The sequence below is a fragment of the Ambystoma mexicanum genome, chromosome 1q, assembly GCF_040938575.1.
Source record: "Ambystoma mexicanum isolate Mex_15411 chromosome 1q, UKY_AmexF1_1, whole genome shotgun sequence".
Taxonomy (NCBI): domain Eukaryota; kingdom Metazoa; phylum Chordata; class Amphibia; order Caudata; family Ambystomatidae; genus Ambystoma; species Ambystoma mexicanum.
The window spans coordinates 344,412,793-344,435,646 of record NC_090922.1 but is presented as its reverse complement, the minus strand read 5'-3'; the positions used below and the strand labels follow the sequence as shown (position 1 = coordinate 344,435,646).

At 44.1% G+C, this 22,854-nt stretch overlaps 1 protein-coding gene across 3 annotated transcripts in view; it reads left to right on the top strand.

Annotated features, from left to right (window-relative positions):
• LOC138527959 (transcription initiation factor TFIID subunit 4-like) overlaps positions 1–22,854 on the top strand; it is a 3,082,360-nt gene that overhangs the window by 117,216 nt on the left and 2,942,290 nt on the right. For all 3 annotated transcript variants that reach the window (XM_069639368.1, XM_069639358.1, XM_069639375.1), the window contains exon 2: positions 6,620–6,786. In XM_069639368.1, coding sequence (XP_069495469.1) covers positions 6,620–6,786 — 167 coding nt within the window. The remainder of the gene's footprint in view (positions 1–6,619; positions 6,787–22,854) is intronic.

Below are 22,854 nucleotides of genomic sequence, written 5' to 3'. Positions count from 1 at the left end.
CCTTTGTTACCCTACCACGATGCATTGAGAACCAGAGTGTTGAAAAACTGTTTAAAACTGGATAGGACACCGGCAGTTGACAAGGATCTGGCCAAGAAATACAAGTCTGCCATAGTAGATCCAAGTTTTCTATCCAAACACCCCACTCTTGACAGCTTAGTGGTTCAGGCAGCCACGTCAACTTCTGAGGCTGCAGCCTCTCCTCCTATCCCCCCGGATAGAGATGATAAAAGTTTGACGCCTTAGAGAAGAGGGTGTTTTCCGCAAGCAACGTGGCCCTGAATGCCACAAATGCGACTTGTGCCCTGGCCAAGTATGCGCACACCTTGTGGGAGGTAATAGCTTTGCTGTGGAGCATATCCCCGAGGGGTAGCAGAGAGGGGGGTTTCTTGACCTGGTGCAAGACGACAAGGATGCCATGTGCCAAACTCTCCAGTCTGGACAGGTTCGGTAAGCAGAGCTATTTCTTGGTTGAGAAAGTGAGGTTTCGCACCTGACGTCCATTCAAGTCTCTTGGACATGCTATTTGAGGGGTCCGGGGTTTTCAGGTCCAGAGCCTTTGAAAAATTACAGTTATCCAAGGCTGCAGCTAAGTCGCTTGGAGTAGCGATACGCCAGCCTCAACATTCTCACCCTATTGGAGAAAGGTGCGATAGTTCCTGTGGCGGAGAGGAATCAAGGTTGATACTTGCCTTATTTCCTAATACCTAAGAAAGACGGAGGACTGCTACTGATCTTGGTCTTGAGATGCTTGAACCAAGTTCCTCAGGGAAGGACAAGTTTCAGATGGTTACTCATTGGTTGGTGTCATTGGACTTTGAGGATGCTTACTTTCATGTGCCAATTCATCCCAAGCACAGGAAGTACCTGAGGTTCGCCGTTGGCAGTTCTCACTATCAGTTTCGGTTTCTGCCATTCGAGCTTACCTAGGGCCGAGTGTTTTTACCAAGCTCATGGCAGCGGTGGCAGCAAGTCTAAGGAGGGAGGGAGGGGATTCACATCTGCACCTACCTAGATGATTGGCTGATCAGAGCTTGTTCTCTCGAACAAGTTCAGGATCATCTCAGTCGGACTTCACATTTCCTCCACAGGCTGGGCTTCTCCCTGAATTTCAAGAAGTCCCACTTGACACCATCCCAGAAGCTTCAATTAATTAGAGAGGACCTGGATTCTTCCCCAGGCAAACCCTCGCCCCACCTCCCCTCCTTCGAGTTGAGGGCTCAACACCTTTTGCAGAAGGTCCGAAAGTTTCAGAGTGCCCAATATCCTCTGCCCTTTGTTTTTCTGAGGTTGATCGGCCTCATGGCATCCTGCATTGTTCTGGTCCCAGAAGCCCATTTGAGAATTAGATCCCTTCAATGGGCCCTCAGATCCCTTCAATGGGCCCTCAGATCCCAGGGGTCACAGTTCTCTGGCAGAATGACAGACATTCTTCAGGCCCCAAACAGCTTCGCACACAATCTCCTGTGTTGGCCCTGTCGAGAGAACGTGATGAAAGGGGAAACTTTTTGGCAACCATGGCTGGAGATAACGGTTGTGTGCAGACGCCTCCCTGCCTGGGGTAGGGAGCCCACGTAAACAACCTGTCCATCAGCAGCTGTTTGCCTTTGTCGGAGTCCAGACTTCACATAAACCTTTTAGAGCTGAGACTAGTTCTGATGGCTTTTCTGCCTTCTGTACGGGAGAAGACTCTCCAGATATTGATGGTCAACACAGTGGCAATGTATTACCTCAACAAAAGAGTGGGTGTAGGGTCACTGCTACTGTGCAGAGAGGCAATCCAGCTCTGGTTCTGGGCACTACGGGAAGAAATCTCTCTACTGACAGTTCACCTAGCTGAAGAGGAAAACATAACAGCGGACACTCTGTCTCTCACCAGTGGGAGTTAGCTCAGGAAGTCCTTTTAGAGAATTTCGCCCTTTTGGGAACCCCTCATGTGGATCTGTTAGTGTCCAGTGTCAGCAGGACGTGTGACCGATTCTGCGCCAGGGAATTTCCTCAGAGAGGAGCTCTAGGGGACGCCTTCGTAGTGGACTGGTAATTTCCACTCCTGTACACGTTCCCACCAGTCCCTGTCATTCCTCATGTCATCAGGAGGTTGACAAAGTTCGGGAAATCCATAATTGTGATTAATCCGGATTGGCAAGGAGAATCTGGTACCCAGACCTTCCAGAAATTGCCATCAGCCCTCCAAATAGTCTTCCTAAATAGAGGATTTGCTCTCGCAGGAGGGAGGTTGCCTTCTTCATCTGGAAATCAGGACTCTGAACCGTCACGGCTGGTTTCTGAAAGGATAAGATACAAAGACTCGGACCTTCCGAAAGATGTAATGGAGGTGCTGCTTACGGTCAGAAGGCAAGCAACTAAACCTCTTTACTGCTGTTGCAGGGATAAGAGTATTGATCCTTTTACATGCAAAACTCCTTCTGTACTGTCATTTTATTACATCTGACCGATCAGGGGCTTCAGGTTTCCATGGTAAAGGGTTACCTAGCAGCGCTTTTTATTTTTAAGTGTGTGCCAGATCAGGATTCCTATTTGAAAGTCCCTATAGTAGTTCAAATCCTAAAGGGATTAACAAATCTCTTTCCCTGGTCCCTTTTATTGTACCGGTTTGGCACTTGAATCTGGTGTTAAGGTTTCTAATGGGAGCACCTTTTGAACCCTTGCATTCTTGTCCATTTAGAATGTTACCCTGTAAGACTATTTTTCTAATGGCGATTAAATCAGCCCGCTGTCAGTGATATTCAGGCTCTTTCTTTTAAACCACCCTTTACAACCCTTTTTAAGGCTGAGATGGTTGTGCGGGTGTGCCCTTCTATTTTACTGAAAGTAGTATCAGAGTTCCATTTGGCTCAGAAATCGTGTTGCCTGCTTTTAACCTGCCTCTGCCTCCTCATACCTCTTAGGAGGAGGAGAGGTTACATTGCTTAGACCCAAACAGGGCCTTAAGCTTCTACATTACTAGAATGTCCAAAATCAGGCAAGATGACCAACTCTTCGTGGGTTATTTGGCTCACAAATTGGTATAAGCCGTCACTAAGCAAACCATTTCTCGCTGGATAATTTTATGCATTTCTGAATGCTATTCCTCTGCTGACAAATGTCTGCATGTCGGTCTAAGAGCTCATTCTCCCTGAGGAGAAGTCCCTTCTTCGGCTTTTCAGAGAGGGGTGCCCATACAAGACATTTGCAGTGCATCAAATTGCTCCTCTTTGCACACTTTAAGCAAATACTATTGCTTGGATTTAATGTCTGGTCAGGAGGCAACATTTGGCAAGGCTGTGCTTCACAGCATTAATCAGCAATTAATTTTCTCTCCCACCTCCTTCAACAGACTGCCTTGAGAGACTATCAAAGATGAGAAATACGTGGGAGGACACACTCCATTCGAAGAACAAATTACTTACCCATGGTAATTTTCTTTTGACTGGATGTTCCCCCCACATATTCCCCATCCCATCCCACCCCTCTGTGTTCAGGATAATTTCCTTATTTTTACATCTCCCTTCCTTTCAACGCCTGGGTCATACCCTTAACACAGCTGAGCATTGGGGGGAAAAACTAAAACCGAGTCCACGTGTGCTGTGTGAGCTTCTTATACCAGCGTCAACATCACGGCCCGATCCTATGGAAAAATGTTTCCTTCCGAAGCTGCAAACAGACTTACGAATATATCAAAGATGAGGTATACATGGGAGGAACATCCAGTCGAAAGAACATTACCAGGGATAAGTAATTTGTTCTTCTCCTCTGTGAAAGGTAGAGAGAGCTAACACGTGGTTGTAGACATTCCTGAATGCGAACATGCCAGAGAACAATTTTGTTAGCTGTGTTCGTTCCCAGTAGAGGGGTTCCCACAATTTTGCTACAGTGGTACTATTCTTGATGCACAAAGCTACTTTGCTTGAATCTCATGTTGAATGTGGATTTGCTGCTTAGTATATACACTTGTAGTTATTTGTTTTCTTGTCGTAGCTTCTGCTCACTAGTTGATATCCTCATAAACAGAACCTGATTTTAGCTGGTGCTCATCACCTCTTTATTTTGATCCCTATATCAGAGCGGTGTTAGCTGGATGGGTACGTTATTTCATCGGATTTGTTTGTGATATATTTTTTTTCATTTGTATTTGGTTAAGAAAAAAACCTTTTACAAAACTTCTATTTCCATTTAAAATATAAAACAAGAAATTATCTAAATACAATCTTCCTTCTCTAGACTCTTAACATAACTATCAAGCGCTATACAGAAGCAGAAACATAAAATAAAGTACATTTTTTCAATTTACATTTTGCTCAAACGGCGCATATAAAAAAACAGATTAAAAATGAAAACGGCCAGAAGGGCACATTAGCTGACATGCACATGGATGAATTAGCCCTTCAAATCTGATGTTTCACTAAGGAAATGGTTTTCCTGAGAACACACATTTTCCAAGGGAACCTTTGAAGTCTTCATGTTCGTCACAATATCAAACTTCTCCAGGACTTTTACCACCACTATTGTCAGAGAGCTGAAGTGACCGGAGATTAGTCTATCCCAGAACAGATCGACAATATGACCCTCTCCGCAACTCCAAATCTTGCGAAGAAAGAGAGTCTCACGGGCCAAGTCCCTTCGCACTCCAACAATAGATGTTTCAAGGACTGGTTGGAGGGTGTTTTGCACATGTTACATAGGGTGATAGCATTCTCCCCTTTTCCCCTTGCTGAAAGAATCTCCCATGTACGTGTTATATTAAGTCTTATTCTGAGGAAGTGCATCCTGATCCTCCAATCTGGGAATTTCAAGAGACATTGGGCTATAACTCCTTGTTTTTTTTCCCTGGCGGTGAATGTATTGGAACCCCGCATGTTCCAGCTAACCATAGACATCCCTTTCTGCATAAAGGGACTGAGTCCCCACCTCCAATTTCTGCAACACCTTTGTCAAAATCTCTGGTAGCATGGAGAGAGCTTTATCATGGGTGTTGCCCCCGCTGTTTATCTGTTCCACTTGGTTGACCTCCAATTTACTGCCTTCCCCAGAGTATCTACTGACTCTAGAGAGCCATTTTGGTGCCTGTGGTACAGTGGAGGCTATTAGTGGGGGCTTTGTGCGTGAGACTATTAGGCCCCGTCTCTCCAGTTGTATTGACGCACCACTATTGCTTCCAAAACCTCTCTCGATGTCAAACCCACTTCAACTGTAAATGGGGAGTTGCTATTTGGAAAGCGTACAGATTCAATATTTTGAGAGCTCAGAAGATAGAGATTTGGTATCTCCTTAAAGTAGGAAAGAATTGCACTTCTGCATAATGATTTATGATTCTTATTTTTGTCTGGGATGCTGAGCCATAATTTTGACATCACAAATGGGGATATAGCCTCTTCTTTAGCCTTACATTCCCATCCATGCCGAGTGTTTTAGTTCCTGAGCATCTGCCAACATTCGTATCTCCTTCTCATCCATTTCCATTGACTTTCCCCCTCCATTAAATTTTAAATCGAGCGAGGCACACTTGCCTTGTCCCAATTTGACTTCTTCAATCATTGACTTTTTCCCCTGAGATGTGGCCAGGGTTTTCATCAAGATTGATGCTGTTTTGAACGACTTGTTTTGAATCTCAGTCTCCTTCATGTTCTCAATTGATTTAGTGGTTGCTCCAGTGCATTTATTCAATAGAAAGATTGGAGCGACCGGACGATTATAGTGCAGTGGGGCCAATGGGGAACAATGATGATTCTTCTTATTCTCATCAATCGAGGGCGAATTTGCCTCGTTTCTTTATTTTACACCAGACTGCGCATTCTTGGTCTACCTTTTCCACTCTTTACAGTCTGTTTGAAGACCGACACTTATGCTTTTGATTTCGATACCATCCAGAGGATCATCTTGTCAACACTTATTTTTGAGTTTCAAAGTAACTTTATTTTTTGCCTGCCTCTTCTCCTTTTCACTCTTTTCTTTGAAATCCTCCTCCACAATAATTGGATCTTGCATATGCTCTTCTTCCTCCACGTGCTGGTGATTTTAGCAAAGATCTTAGGAAGGTATTTGTTTCTGATTCTTTTGTATTTCCCACTTTTTTGTTTGTTTCTTTTTATGTTTCTATTTTAAGGCACTCCATGTAGGGTTATGTTTAATGTTTAGTGTAATGTTTGGTACGTTTATGAATGAAAAAGAAAACTGAAACCGATTTAAATGATACCTGTATGCCCATGATGAGTCAGATGAACATAACCATATGCTACGTTTGTTCAGATTTGAAATCATTACATCGTTTTGAGAATGATGATTTTATACATGTTTGAGAAATCTCTTATATGCATTATGATATTCGTTTTTCTTGTTTTCTTTTATGTTTGTTTGTGTCTATTTTCTATTTTGTATAAAGAAAAGTAATTTGAAAAGTTGTATATTCAACTAAACAAATTAATTAAAAAAAAAAGAACTTCACATCATGTTGGTTTACTACTTGTAACTGTGTCCTGGTCGTACTTCATTCATGGCTCCAAATTGTCGAAGAGTAAAAGCATGTTATACTAGGGTGGCACTGTCTGTTAGTATCTGTTAGTAGTTATGACATAATCTGCAGTGACTGTTATGCCAAACAAAAGTCTTTATTTCTCTCTAGGGATGGTCCTAATTAGAACTGAGAGTGGACAACTTTTATTGTTACCTCAACAAGCCTTGGCCCAGGCTCAAGTGCAGGCACAAACGCCGGGACCAAGCCCTACCATCATACCTCCAAGGCTACCTGTGACCAGTGGTAGTCAAGTCTTTCATTTATCAGGATCTCAGGTACAGCCGTTTAATTGTTAACCTGTATTTTGTTATTTAAACACGTCTATTTAAACAATTCCACAAACTGTACACACCATCTCTACATTGTTGCACTTTTTAAATTTAAATATTTCCTGCATTGGAAACTGAATTATTAAAATAAAGACTGACATTACCACATTTTATGCGACTGTGTGACAATTTTTAACTTTGGGAACATTGCTGTACCTCTCGGGTCCTTATGTTTCCCTGGTATTTATTTATGTATTTACATAGTTTAGTAATAATCTATTTCAGGAATCCTGCACATAGCATCTATGTACATGAGAACCAACAGTTAGTCCATTACATCGTAACATTAAACAATTAATAGAACAAACTAGTGATGGTGGAGAATGGTGGATTAGTGATGTGCCTGACAGCAATGATACAATTTGAAAGAGTTTCAAAAGATGTGTATTTTAGTCCAGGGGTGCTAGAAATGAAGCAGACCATGATGACTTGTTACATCTCTGAGGCGCTGGAAGGGAATTCTTTAAGGGGTAGGAGATGTCCTTTGAGTTTCTTCTTTAAGGATGTAAAGAGTGACCGAAGAGTATTTATGTAGTAGGGTTAATGCGATAGAACAACCTGAATTTAAAAGTGGTGAGTTGAGAAAGAGATTGGTATCCCCAATGTCGACTTTGGGTGTTTTGGGCAATCATATCACTAAGGTGCTGCAGGGTGAAGTAATTAAGAACTTGAATAGTGTGTGGAATGCTGTGAACCATTCAGCCTTGAGCTGCTAGGAGGTGGCAGCCATGGACCTAGGAAGATTAATAAATAAGCAGCCTGTGAAGTTGTTGTTTTCCTGCAGGATCTGAACTGATAGAATGGGAGCCTAGGTGAAGGTTGCTCGTGGTCTGTTTTGCTTTTGACTAGTGTGTAAATGAGACCGGTTTGTATATAGAAATTTATTTTTGAGCTCATTCATTGCATTGATATTTTTGATTAAGGATGATGCCTTTATGGGGCAAATGCACAATATAGGTTGCTAGTTTTTCGAGATTGTGTATATCTGTTCCTCACCAGTTATAACAGGCCTGAAAGAGATCCCATTAGTCCTAGATATGGAAGAGCATGTTAAATGTAGTTTGGGAATTCAGTAGAAACAGCCAAGGAATAAATGTTTTTGTGCTTTTAGCTGTCATTTAGAGCAATTACTTATGAGAGAGAGTGGCTTATAAGCAAGTTGTATTATTGCAGAACACCCTACAGTATGATGTACATTCTCCTCTTGTCTGGGCAAGGTGCACCTTTTTTAGAACTCTGCAGCTAGAAAGACAGGTTTAGCATTGGTCTTGTGTGTGAGATGGGGGTGGAGAGGTCCTTTATTGTAGGTCCCGGTTTTTCTTGCAGATTGATTGATGGTTAAGTGGATAGTCGGAGAGCTATGATTTATGGTTAGGTAGTGCAGCAAGCATTCTCTCTATTTTTTAATCCAATTTGTAGCCGCCAAAATCGTTCGATGCTCCACAGGGGAAGCACAAACCCAAAGACCCCCTGAGAGACTTTGCTGAACCCCACCTAATGTGTGAAAGGTACTGTTGTGCAACCAGCAATGGAAAGGGGATGGGGAAATCTTGCTGGGATGCAGCTCAAGCTTTTGACAGATAGACAAAAGCTGCTTGAGTGAATCAACTTCATTTAACTACTCGTATTTGATTGCAAGAGTTTATTTGATTGCTTACATTACTCATTTTGATCTCCACCGAATGTGTGTTGTGTTTCAGTTATACCTCCTTGTTCTTCGAGGTGGTTTCTACGTTATTGCTTTACTGCACATGTCTTGGTTCTTAAAGTGTTCTGAGTCTTTAAAGAATCTCCAAACCTCACCCTGGATTTTCTGGTAGAAACTGTTCTTTAACACTGCTCTTTTAGAATTATTGATCTGATTCTAGTACCTTATGAACCAACATGTTATTGTTTACAAAAAGTTTACAACTCTTGCATCAGTATCACTCAACTGACTGTTCTCTACTTCTCTCTGACATTCACACGTGGGATCTTTCACCCCATCCCTCCCTCTCTTTTACCACCTCCTTTGTCTTTCTCGTTTTTTGAGCTTTTCTGGTTAAAGCTACGTTTGTTGTGGTGTTCTAGGAACACACTCCAAACATGCCTGTAATGCTGCTTTTCTTCTGTGTAAACCACCATTTCTGTAAACTGAAATAGAGTTTTCATAACAAGTAATCTACCTAGAGCGCTTGGTTTTGATTGGTCTCAATATTAAACTGATTGCATGTGGGCCATGTAAAATGCTAGTCCCGATAGTAGTCCAACAAATAGCTCACAAATAACATCACAATTTGTATGCTCCACTCACTCGCTGTGTCTAGAAGCTCCCTTTGAGGATTGTCACACTCCTGTGCATACGGTTTGTTATTGATTGCCATAATATTTATAGATTTGAATGTCTTTATTCCTGTGGCAACTGTTGTAGCGAAGCGTTTTCATTATTTGAGTGTCTGTTTTCATTTGTCAACAAGTTGTATTTTTTGGTGCATGCAATCAGATATACCACATTAGTAGTATTCAGAAGAAGGAACCCTGCATTAGAAGTACTAATAGTATTTATATTTTTATGTATTGGAACTAAGGTTGTAATTTTGTACAGACATGACCTGCAGATTATTCACTAGCTACGTTGCATTTACACATTTCGATGGTAGTTGGGTGAAGAAGACCTTTTGATGAAAAAGTAGTATAAATGAACATAGACCGGTGGAATAAGGGATAAACATAAGTAAAATGATAGTCTGGGCCTAGGACAGAATATATATATATATATATATATATATATATATATATATATATATAGGATAGAACATGAACAAGCGATCTTTTTACTGCGAAACACATTGTTGTGTGCTTCCCTGTTTACCTTTTTTCACAATAATCTTAATCTTTCTGTGGATTCTGTGATTGTGGATTTCCTGCTGACTGAGGGATTTGCTGTGTTCCGCTATTCGAGGAGTGCTTTTTAAATAGTGTACCACGGTACACACTTTCTTCATATATAAGCTTCACATTTGTGTATTCCTGCAGGGCGTCAACAGGAGAGGTGAGCGGACCCCATCAGTTGAGAGATGATGAAGGGCTAGTTTGGGGGGCATATTTACTTGTCAGCAAGAGGAGGATCAGCTGGTTTTGGACTTTTTTGCTGATTTCGTAGCAGTGATGGGTGGGGGCAAGTAAGTGAGAAGCAGTGAAAGCTAGAGCGGGCACAGGGTGAAGGGGAGAAATAGGATGAGAGGGAAATCATACATTCAGTGAAGTAGCATGCAGCAAGACCATGTAGGAACAAGAACTCAGAGGGAGCATTTTTTTGCATGTAGAATCATCTATCTTGGTGACGGTAGGTGGGGGATCTGGGAGGTTTGGACAAGATGCAAGTAGCAAAATTGCATTTTGTTGAGTGGAGCTATTGAGTAGAGGATATGACCAAAGTACTAAGCTTGAGCAGAAGTGTGTATCGTTTTGTACTTGCTGTACACATGATTTGCATACTGTGAAGGCATCATGAAGTAAGACACATACAGACAACAGGTTCAATTTTCTAAATAAATGGTTTTATTTTCCTTAACTGTCAGGATGGAGTAAGGCCTAACTTGCCCTATGCTAAGGTGGGATTTCCCTACCTAAGAAAACTAAGGATAGTCTGTGTCAGTAAGTTCAACTCAAAAGTCAGTCTGCGTCCAACACCTATACTTAACCTCACATCTAAATATATACTATGTGTAGGGATGTCAGCAGCAAAATAAATAGTGTTCAAAACACAGTTCCAAGCTACTTCCAGCTCCTGGTTTATACTCTGTTTCCCCTTCCCCAAGTTCAGAACAGTTCCAAAAGGTCTCAGGGCTCCCTTCCCCAAGAGTTCAGCACAGTTCCACAACATCTTGGGATTTCCTTCCCCAAGAAGTCAACTCCTCCAGTTTCAAAATGATAATCAGTTAAAATCTCCTGGCTTTCAACACAGTTCCAATTCAACTCCTTGGTCATCCAGGATTTTCAATAGTCTTCCTTTCTCATTGACTTCAGCAACCATTGCACAATACACGCTTCTTTACATTTACTTTCCTTGGCTCTTTCCAAGTAGGGGTCACTCGATCTAGGCGCAGTTGGACTACACGGTCCACCCATCACTGGTCACGCAACCTATAACCCAGGGCACTTTATTATGCTTTTACATTCTTCAGACTTTCGCCAACACAGGTTTTCTCTCTCTGAACCTGTGTCCTTGACCAGCACTTATTTCAGATTCTCGCTTTGCCACAACATGTTTCTCATACAATTCTATCTGTGGTGTTCACCCTTTCCACCACTTTGCTTTCACTTGCTTTCGTCTCATACTGTATTCACAAATGCTCATATCTTTCAGTTAGTTCGGTATTCAGTAATGCTTTTTGCACTTCTCCAAAGTATTTATAACCCTTCGCATCTTGGTCAGTATTCAAAAATACTTGGTTTGAACTTTCACAGCAGTTGTAATCGTTTTCAGTCCATTTGGATATGTTTATTTCCAGCCCACGAAGCGCCCCAGTGTGATTGTTCCCATCTTTACACTCACCGGTATGCGATTGCTCCTCAAGCCATCTTTGTTTGGCATCCTGGGTTCCTTCCAGCCCTCCTTTTCCTGGCTCGCCACCCTGGAATCTTGCATCGTGTAGCTCCGCGTACCCTCAGCGGAAGCTACAGAGAGCACTACTCGCGCTCTCAGATGCCGATGCCAATCGGGATGCTTCGGTTACCCACAGCTCCTGCTGTGGACACCGGGCAGGGAGGGCAGCAGGCTTCTTGAACCCCTAACGGCCAAGCTTTGGCCCTGGCATCTCTCTCGCATTCCTGCTCAGCGCAGATTCCCTCCAGCCGGTTCTGCTTCTGCAAGCCGTGTCGCTTTCTCCAGGACGTCTCTCACCCAGCCTTCTCTCTCTCACTGTTGGGCGTTCCCCTATTTTATACATCTGTGACTTGTTAAAAGGTTGCAGCTTTAAGTTCTTCACTTCAATTGCCTGACCATGGTTAGGCCGATTAGCTGGACATGTCCTGGCTGTTACAATGGAACTCCTCCAAAGCCGTCTTCCCAGTCTCAGTACCACAGTGGTTTGAATTAATGGACGCAGGCATAACTCCCAGTGGTTTCCTTCTCGTCCCAGTCTTAAGGTTAAATGACTGGGATCTTTTGAGTAGAAGAAATGGGAAAGAACTAAAAATAGACTACAAAGGCATGGGGAATGTAGGGTTCCTTTTTTACAAGGGAAAGGGGGATTCCATGTCTCACCCAAAGAGGTCCTCTTCCCGACTCCACAAGTTCCCACCAACCAGGTGATCCTCCCTCGCATATCCTCCCCCAGGGATGGGATCCAAGATCAATGGCCTTTCCCTGTCCGCCTGAGAGGAGGATTCAGGAGGAGTAGAAGTGAGGATGCCCTCCGGTTCCTGACAATACATAATTAGACACACAGTGGAATTTTGAATGTCTCATGGGGAAAAATGTGAAAACATAATATTTAAACATCACTTTACACAATTTACACAAACTTTGCCACAACAAATATATGATGTATTATTAAATGAACTATGTTAAAATTGGCTGTTGTTTCTAGAATCTTTAGACGGCTGGCTTCCATGTGCTAATAAAGCCAATATTTTAAACTGCAATTTTAATCATTGACAATGATGCTTTGAATAAGAAATTATTTTACTATAACCCTTGTTTGTTTGTTTATTTTATTTATATAGCGCTCCAGACCCGGGAGTAAAAGGGCGCTTAAAGACAGATTACAAGGCACAATATATATAAAATTTGCAGTAATACATTTGTTAAGTTATGTACAGTATATACAATCAGAGGTAGTTAGATCTTACAGTTGAGGCATTTGTGAGGCATGTACAGTATATACAGTTTGTAGTGGGCTAATTCTAACGTAAGGTTCGTTTCTATTCAGTAACCATCCACTGACACATTTCCTAAAGGGTTGGAAGGATTTGGTCGATTTGATGTTCAGAGGCAGGGTGTTCCAGAGTTGAGAGGCGAGGACCGTGAAACTCGAGCCGCCGGCTCTTATAGAGGTGAATCTGGGCACTGTGAGACATAGAGTGCTGGAGGATCTGGTGATTCTAGTGGCCGGCTGCATGGTGAAATTGCTGGTGAGGTAGGGAGGGGTTAGGTGGTTTAGGGCTTTGTAGGTGAGGCAAAGGGTTTTTAAGTCATTTGCATTTACAAAAATGGTATTTAATACATGAATAACAAGAGTGTGGGAGTCCCTCTGCTGAGGACAAACATGGTTCAAATAACCTTTTCTATGGAATTTCCTCTTGAGGGGAATTACCTAGCATTTCGGTGCTGGACTGCCCTTGTGGGTGGGACCAGTCTGATATGCAAATGGATTGTTCTCCTCTGTCAAGGTTCAGTGAGCTAAAACATGGTTGTAGACCCTCCTGAGTGGAAGAAATTCTGTAGAACAGATTATTTGAACCATGGTCATTATCAGTACAGGGGCTCTCACATACTTTTCGAGGCAGAACAGCCTATAGCTCAGATAGGTAATTGACACATGTTTTCTGACTCAAAGCAGCCCAGAATGAAGCTTGAGGTTAGTGTAGGCCATTCTTACAGAAGGCGGATCATGACCAGAGACTGGCCTCAAGATGCTTTGTTTCCTTCATGAAGACATGGCTTTGGGCACGAAGTTCATCTGAAGCTTAATCTTTCTGCTGTTTGAAAAGAGGGCTCTATCTTGCCAGTATCTGGAAGCAAGAACTCCATGGTTATGGTAAAATCCTTATGTGAATTTGAATAATGAATGTTGTATTAGAATACTGTAGGCACAAACCTCAATCCGAACAAGATAGCCCCATAATTTAATTGGTTTAACTCTCATTATCAAATTGAACCGTCATATGAGGCCATGTTTGAACTCAGTGTTTTTTTTATACACCCCTCTCAAATGCACAATTGGGACTAATCTTGATAGCAGTTGAGCAAATGCTAGAGTGTGCAGTCCTGTGCCAGGCTTACATGCTGAAGGATTTTCCAGCGGATGCAATATACTGATTTAAGCTGTTTGTAAAATACTTTCAAATTATTTGTATTTATTTATTAGTTATATCCAAGAGGAACAATGCTCTTTTAATCACAATAGAATGTACAATAGATCAGAAATAACATTTTACGGGAAGCAGTGAGCAGCTTACAATGGTGGGAGTTTGAGGGACATTCTGTCCAGGTTATGGAGGGGAGTAAATGGAACAGTCACCAGGGACAATACATAAGTGGACATATTTAGATTAAGGACAACCAACATTGGACATATTTAAATGCATTTAGGCGGTACGGCCTGCTGTGCTTGGGATGTTACCATGATGGGTAAAGTGCTAAAGTGGATGCAGAGAAAGTGAGGGACAGATGCAGGTTATAGATGAGGGAAAAATGTTAGCTGGTTCACATATGAGAGGTAGGCTAATAACTTCTATTGTAAGTAAATGAGGATCTGCTAATGTAAATGGCTTAAGTAGCATGTTTCAGATTATAAAGGGAATACACAATATAGTTTCTTGGATGCCTCATTTAGTCTGCTTAACTCGATTTCATATTATATGCTCACAGTGCTACTTTGCTTTTATTTGAGTAGTTAACAGAATATGTAAATTAAGCTTTGAAAACGTATTCTCTCTAAATCACTTGAAAATGCTAAGTAGGTCTTCAGATTAGGATTTTACCTCAAGCCATTGGCGAATAATAATTGACTGTTGCTGAGTAAGAAATGGTGTGCTATGTACAAGTGGAGAATTGAGGGGGCAAGTCAATTTATATGCCTGGCTATTAGCTTCCAACTGAAATACTACCCCTGAAGCTGAGATAAAATCAGTAAAATGCCAAAATTCCCAAAATCGACTAAGTATTAGAAGGTCAAAATGTGCATTCATTTTTGGTAAGGCCACATGCAGCAAATGTCATGGTAAATGCATTGTAACATTTAACATCATATCCACGTAATAAGATGGGAACACAGGGTGTAGGTAGTGCAGATTGGCTTGTGTGCAAAGCAGTGGGAAACTTTGTTAGATGTACCACAGTTTTTGGCAGTTAAATGTTACCTTCTTTTTAAAAAAAAATACTTTTATTAATTTTATTCCAACAAACAATACAACAAAACCTGCAGTGCATATAGTGACATTTTAAATATACAACGCTTTGTCATGTCCACTGCTTCTCCCCCTTTCGAGCCTACTCCCTTTCATGTTCTTTTTCTGCGCCTTGTGATAGGGATCCCTCTTCTCTGGTTTCCGTCAGGTCTTGCATTAGCCCAAATAACTCTGCTATTAGTTGTTTCCAGGCTATCAGGGTCTCAGCCTCCTCCTCCCCCCTGGCATTACTTGCTTCTTGCCATACCGTAGTTTCTGCTTCAGCCCATTTCTGTAGGTCTTTCCACCATACTTCTATTCGTGGTCTATGACATGCCTTGCACCCCATAGCAATTCTCCTCTTTGCAAGTGCATACGCTAGGTCTTTTAATTTACTCACATGCTTGAGTTTACGTGGTCTAGGAAACCCTCCTATCAGGCAGGCCCACACTGTGTCCACCACAATCTTCATTTCTTTTTCCGCTAGCCTGTGTGCAACTTCACCCCAAAACCGCTCAATAACTGAGCAGGACCAGAACATATGCACCATTCCAGCATTTTCCTCATCACATTTGAGACACGCTTGTCGTCCTACGTTTTTGAATTTGGCTACTCTCTGCAGTATCGTTAAATGTTACCTTCTGTTACTATTTGCAGTTCTCCTCTGGTTCCTAGAAAATGACCAGTTTGGTTCAAAAATGTTAACCTTAACAGATAGAAAGTGTTGATGTCCCAATACCTGCACTCTGCAGATAGACAGAATTCAGATGGCTTTAAGCTGGCACAGCCCTGGCTTCGTCATCTAATTTTTAGTGGCTGTTGCCAAGACTGGAGGATTGCCTGTATAGACACACTTTATATACACGAAGACGCCCGCAAATAGAGTTAATAATGTATATGCTATATTGCACATAAGAGGAGACCTGGACTTAATACCAGTACTGACCGTACCAGTACCCTAAATTAGTTCTGATACATAGCAACCATATGAACTGTTTTAAAAAAATAATCAAAAACAATTTATTGAAATGTTATATAAGGTATGGTATGTCTTTGAAGCAATCCAAACATAGCCATAATAAATGTAAATGTTCTCCACGCATGTTTAACCACCTCTTCCTGTCTGTTAGTAAAGACTGTCTCATGGCCCACTGAAATCATTTATAATACACTTTAAGTGAAATTACAGTTTCTGGTTCAGACAGCTTATCTTAATTAAGTTCCAAGCAAATAATATAATATAAAAGAAGCCTCAACGTTGCCTCCAGATATCCCTCCTCCCCTCTATTAAGCTGCCAAGTTGAACCTGTTTAGGGCTGTTAGGCTTGTAGGGCAAAGCATGTGGCTAAAGTCGTTCTTCATGTACTTTCGTAATGTGCCCCACTTGTCCTGGCATCTGCTAGGCTCATGGCCCCAAATTCGCTGACAGCCACTCCATCAATAGTAAATGGCAAACTTTATGCCACCACATATTTGTATGTGGCAGATCTGGCATGGCCCACATCAGCTTAGTTGGTAATACCATTGATAGTATGAGTCTCCAAACGTTCTCTTTACATTGTTGACTACCCAGTGGCAGTACACCCAACAATGTCTCACCTGGATCCCACGGGATTCGAAAGCCAACAATGTTTGTGATAACGGTAATGACCTCCTCCCTGAATCCCCAGATCCCTGGACACACTCACCAGACATGCATCAATGTGTCCAATTTCCCACAACCTTTCCAGCATTCTCCCTCTTTGAGCCTGTGAACTTAGACATCATTTGAGGAGTCTTGTAGCTTCTATATAATAATGTATAATGTGTTTCCCTGAATTGCATATAAGCCGATGAATCTTCAACCCGCCTCAAAACCCGCTCCCATTACTTTAATGACAACTTACATTTGGGTTTGGACTCCCACTACTTCATATTGCTCCAATTTGCGTTGTTCCAAACTGACGTTGATATTTTACACATGTCACAGATCAGCCCTTTGGGGGACAGATTAGTGGTCATGGGGAGTAGTCTCCTTCAGCATTTTTCACCACCTGTTGCATCACCCAACTAATCTATCCCCTTCTCTTGGATTGAACCTTTTTTTTGCAGTCTTGGCGGGATTTCATTTGGCTCGCTAAAACACGTTATTGACACACCATCTGCTGATTTTCGTCCAACGAGTAAAGGAAGCATCGCCGTTCCCCAGTGAGAAGTCTGGGTTCCTGTGGATAGGTGTGAAGGGGGAAAGGAAGTTTGCCAGGCACGATCGCGCCACTATTTGATCCCATATTTCATACCCCAGTCTGGTAATTGGGTTAATGTAGAGTGACATGGGTTTGGTTTTGTTTGGGCTGACAGACGCACCTCCACAATTTCATCCCAACTACCGCCCCGTCCTTGGCTCTCCATATGAACTGTGTTGATGGTAATTTAACATACTCGCACACTAATGCGAGAAACTGGCAACTAGCTATACGAAATATGACTTTAGAATTCTGAGCAAGATTTCATCCAACACAGGAAGATTGAGCACGCTGGTATGGTACCTGACTCATGCCCGACGCTCCCGTAAACTCATAAAGGAGAACCTCACCCCATTTCTCAGCACACTTAACCCTGACCTATTTGAGACTTCTGACCCAGAGGTTTTAGTACTACATTATGCCACACCCTTACCAACACCATTGACACCACTGTCCCCCTGGTTGCTAAAAGAGCCAAACCAACCATCCACACCAACAACTTGTAAACCCCAGAACTCTATTCTCAGAGCGGAAAAAAGACTGTCCGAGTCCAGTTGGAATAACAACTCCTCCACATCTTCTTAACAGGCCTTTTCTACCCAATCTAAGATATATAGAAATGCCATCTTACACGCCAAAGCTGCCTCCTTCAACATTAGAATTGCAAATGCCAATTCGGATTAAAAAGAATTATTTGCTATTCTCAAGGATCTAGAAACTCCTATCCCTAAAGTCACGACATTCCTCAAGTACTCGACTTGGTGCAATTCCATTCAGACTGCGCTTCTGCACAAAATCGATAAACTAAAAGTGAAAATCCGGGAAAAAAAGCCTGAATTTTGCAACAGTCTTTGCCCTTGCACATGCCCAATGAAATAAGCATTGATGACCCACTGTTTAACTTCAAGCAGGTTACCACCCAAGAAACGTGCTGCATCCTACTGAGTCTACAGCCTTCTAGATGGAAAGGGGATATAAGCCCGGCAACCCTAATCAAAGACTGCTTGCATGAACTTGCCCCATTCATCACAGCGTTCATCAATGCCTCATTCAACTCGGGCCTAGTACCTATATGTCTCAAGGAAGCATGGCCCCTTCCTCCATTGAAGTACCTACACTTGACCCCACCATGGCGAATAACTACCGTCCCATCAGCACCGTACCACTCCTCCTTAAAATTCTTGACAGAACTGCATACCAACAAATTCAATGCCATCTAGAAACCAACCAGATCCTTGGCATCCGCCAATCGGGCTTCCGTCGTGGCCACGGTAGGGGGTCTGCACTCCTTGACCTACAAATCCACCTGGACACTATCAGAGATAAAGGAAAGTTGGCTATGCTCTTTCTCCTTGATCCATCTGCTGCCTTCGAGCTTAGTCGACCATAACATCCTATGTCATCACCATACCTCCGCTGCAACCTTCTCACAAGAAGGTGCCGCCTGGATAGCCTCCTTCTTCAAAGAAAGAGGTCAATCTTTTCCTACCCCAACAGAAATTCAAGATGATCACGCCAGGCCAGATACGGTCCTCTTTGCAGATGGGCGATTGGCTCAGCGTGGTGGACCTTCAGGATGCGTACATGCATTTCTGATCTGGAATCTACACAGGAGATATCTCTGTTTCTCTGTGGGAGAGGAGCACTTCCAGTTTCGAGTGCTTCCTTTTGGCCTCAGCTCGGCGCTGCGTGTCTTTACGAAGATGATGTTGGTGATTGCAGCCTATCTTCGCCTCAGGGTATCCATGTGTATCCGTATTTGGACGACTGGCTCTTACGCAGCCCTTGCCCGTTGAAAGCCGCGCGCAATCTTCATTCTCTCCTCCAGCTCCTGTTCCATCTCAGGCTGTCGGTGAACTGGCGGAAATCTTCCATGACTTCTCAGGACTTGATTTTCCTGGGTTTTCGCTGGAACACGATCGACTGCAGAGTTTACCTGACCGGGGACAGAAGGGCGGATCTGTTGGCTGCATGTCAGATGTTTGCGCAGTCGGAAGGATATGTCGGCCTGGTGGTTCCAGAGGCTTCTGGGCCTCATGGCCTTGTGTGTTTTGGTTCTACCTCTCGCTCGTCTCAAGATGAGGTGGACTCAGATGGCTCTTCGAAGTTCTTGGTGTCAGGCTGTGGATCCGGACTCCAAGTTGATATTGATTCCGGCTTCCATGAGAGCGGACCTGGAGTGGTGGTCGTCTCTCAGCAACCTGTCGGTGGGTGTGGGTTTTCAGGACCTAGCCCCGATGGTAACGGTCACGACGGACTCCTCCCTTCTGGGGTGGGGTGCAACGTTGGATCTCCTTCAGGTCTCGGTCGTTTGGTCGCCTCAGGACAAGTTCCTCCACATAAATCATCTAGAGCTCCTGGCGATTTTCCTAGCGCTCAAGGCGTTCAGACCGATCATTGCCAACAAGGTGGTTTGTATCCTCACGGACAATGTGGTGTTAATGTATTACATCAACAAGCAAGGGGCACCAAGTCTCCCCCTCTCGTGGACCTGTCCATCCAGATTTGGGAGTGGGCGGTTCGTCATGGTGTCTGGCTGGTAGCAGTACACATTCTGGGTCAGCTGAACGTCACAGCAGATGCCCTCAGTCGGCGGACTATGGTCAGCTACGAGTGGGAACTGAAGGCGGAGATCCTCTCATGGATTTTCCTGCATTGGGGCACTCAGCAGGTGGACCGCTTTGCAACAGCGGCAAACTTCCTCTGTATGCCTCCAGAAATGGTCTGGGAGCATCTTCTCTGGGGGGTGCGCTCGAGATTCTTTGGCACAACATGAGGGTCTATGCTTTCCCGCCTCTGACTCTGATTCATCGGACGATTTGCAAGCTGAAGAACACGGTGAACTGTTCTCTTAGCCCCGTGGCTCATAGCCCTGTGGTGGCCGGCCAGGCTCTGGTTCTCAGAACTTCAACACCTGTCGGTGTGTGTGTCATGATCACTGCTTCCAAGGAGCCAGGACCAGCCCAATGTCCTTGGAAGCAGGCCCCTAACCCTAATCCTAAGCACCAGCCGGTCCCCACTGGGACCTTTTGGACCTTGTCCTGGCGCCGGTGGCACCAGGCTCATCAAAACCATTGGTCCCGGCACTGGAAGCGCCGGGCTCATAATAGGTGTGAAGATGCTTGGGTGGACTTACCTGCAGCAGACCATGCTGCTTACTTACCAGCCACTTAGAAGCCATCTGAGAACAGGAACTACTTTCTTACCTGGGTGGGGCAGCTCCACTCCCTGGATACAGCACTGGAACTCTTCTGGAAACTGGAACTCTTTTCTTACCTAGGCGGGGCCGTGGAAGAAGACGCCTCATCACTCCAAGGCTATTTAAACCACACCCGATAGATGAAGCGTGCTTCGCGTTATTCTGCATCTGCAGCAGAACGCTCACCGAGTCTGCTCCGGCCTTTCTTCTTCCGATCCTGACCTGCAAGAATCCTACTTACCATTTCAGTATCCAGACATCATCAGCACCTGCAAAGAACAGAAACAACAGGTTAGCAAGGCGAACTTTACACGCAGTGCTTACTTACCTGATCCATCGGCTGCGGCCGTTTCTTCACGCCGCATCTCCACCTGCAAAAACAAAAGCATTGCCATACTTACCGGCACGCTGTGAATTCCGGATTTCTTCGTTCTGCATCGCCGCCTGTGAAGACAAAGTATCGTTAACAACTTACTGCCATTCCGCGGACTCTGGCCCTGCAACCCAACATCTGAAAGGCAAAAGAAAAGACATTAAGCAGGTATTTACTTACGTCCATCACGCTCGTCGCAATAAAACGCCTGCGAATACTCCGGCGTCTCTTTAACACGAACTAAGCTGCAAGGAAAGAGACAGTTAGAGCGCTTGCCATACTTACGAACTTCCAGGCGCTTCACTTCATCTTTCATCTCAAGAGCCCTGCAATACATAAGGGAAAAGCATTATACAGAGTCTGCATATAAACGTGCCACGCATGTAAAGACTATAAAGACAAAAGGTGTCCAGAAACTCACCGCTCGTGCAGATAACAACGGTAACCATCCTCTGAATTCAAGAGGCCTGTGTTTCACCAGTGAAGGAACTGGCAACGGCACCCTGCACCAGACGCAGATGGAGAGCCCAGCATTCACCTATATAAGGTGAGCACGTTGACCTGGGGGCTCTACGAAAAAGCTGGGAAGAGAGAGAGAGAGAGAGAGGGACATTCAACAACCCAGACCATTAACCCCCATATTCTTTCACCTGCAGAAACCTCACTCTTCGAGTCCGACACACAGTGCGAAGAGGTTCGACCCCAGTGTTAGGGAGAATTCTCTGTTTAGGCTGAATTTCCCTACCTAGTGAGTCCCCCAGCAGCTTTGCTGGATTTCTGGGGTTTCTTTTTTTTCTCCTGCCAAGAGTGAGACTCTTTTACCCTCACTCTTGGACATGTTGAAGTGTGTTTTCTTGGTTAACCTTGTGTTGAATGGGCTATGGGGTCTTTTACTCCATAGGGCCGCATGTATTTTTGTGATGTGGGTTACACAGCACCCTCTGTGCCGTGACCCAGGGGTGTCCTAAGGACTCCCCAACATAGACTCCATACCCTGGGACTGACTACTGTCTCCCAGGGCATGTAAAGTCACCAAAGACTTTGCTAGTCTTGAATCCTGAACAGAACCAGTACAAACCATCATATTGTGGACGTACTGGCTGGGGCAATTCGATTGCCCCAGGGTCTGTTAGTCGAGGGGGCACGTCTCCGTCCCCCCTGATCGAGTTTTGGCTGGTGGCAGTGGAAACTACTTTTTATATTCGACCGCGAATATTTCCCTATGGGATTTCCCATTGTTTTAGGCTAACACATTTAATTATTTATTTACGGTAGCCTTAAACATACCGCCGGTTTATATATTTATTTTTATAACTCCGGTTGGGATTTTTTGCCAAAACTTGATTCTAAAATGGCGTTGGTGTTCGCCTCTGTAACTCTGACCCAAAGTGGAGCCCTTTGTTCCACTTTTGGCGGGCTTCTCCACAGAAGCCCTCCAAAGTGGTGCCACTCTGTCTGGGGTACTTAGGAGGGGTGGAGGGGGATTTAGGCACCCTGGACTGAGTTACCTTGGTAACTCAAGTCGCACTCCGTCCTGATTGGCCCAAGTGGTGAGCCGGCCGGCTCACCACTTAGCATGTTTGAGTGACAGCTAGGCTGGGTGAATGGGGGTTTGCTGCATAAAAGCAGGGCTTTGGGGACTGGAACTTCAGAAGTCGCCACAGGACCAAGAATCCGACGAGGGAAGAGCTGAGCCGACCTGCTTCGACGACACCACCCGGTGGAGCCCTGCTGAACCGTCTCACCACTTTTCCCGACGACCGAGGAGAACTCTTAACGGAGTGGCTCCTTCCCTTGACTGGTGGGGACAACCAGTTTTCGCCTTCTTTTCGCTTCTCGAGGTATCTCGTGGCCGCCTTGCCAGTGCCAAGCACCCCGGCAACCGGAACCCCACCACTTTTACCCCAACCACGAAAGTCGGTACAACCCTTTAACCGGAGGACTCCGCGGCTGGTTTCTTCCCGGGCAGTGCAACGACCTTCTTCTTCTGCTCTTCAGCGAGAACTTCTTCTCCCCTGACCGACGTCGAGCCTTGCTGCCACTGCCTGGAACAACTGCCACCGCTGGAGGATCCTTTCCGCTTAAGGTACCGTGTTCCGCCTGGCTTCCCTTGCTACCGACTG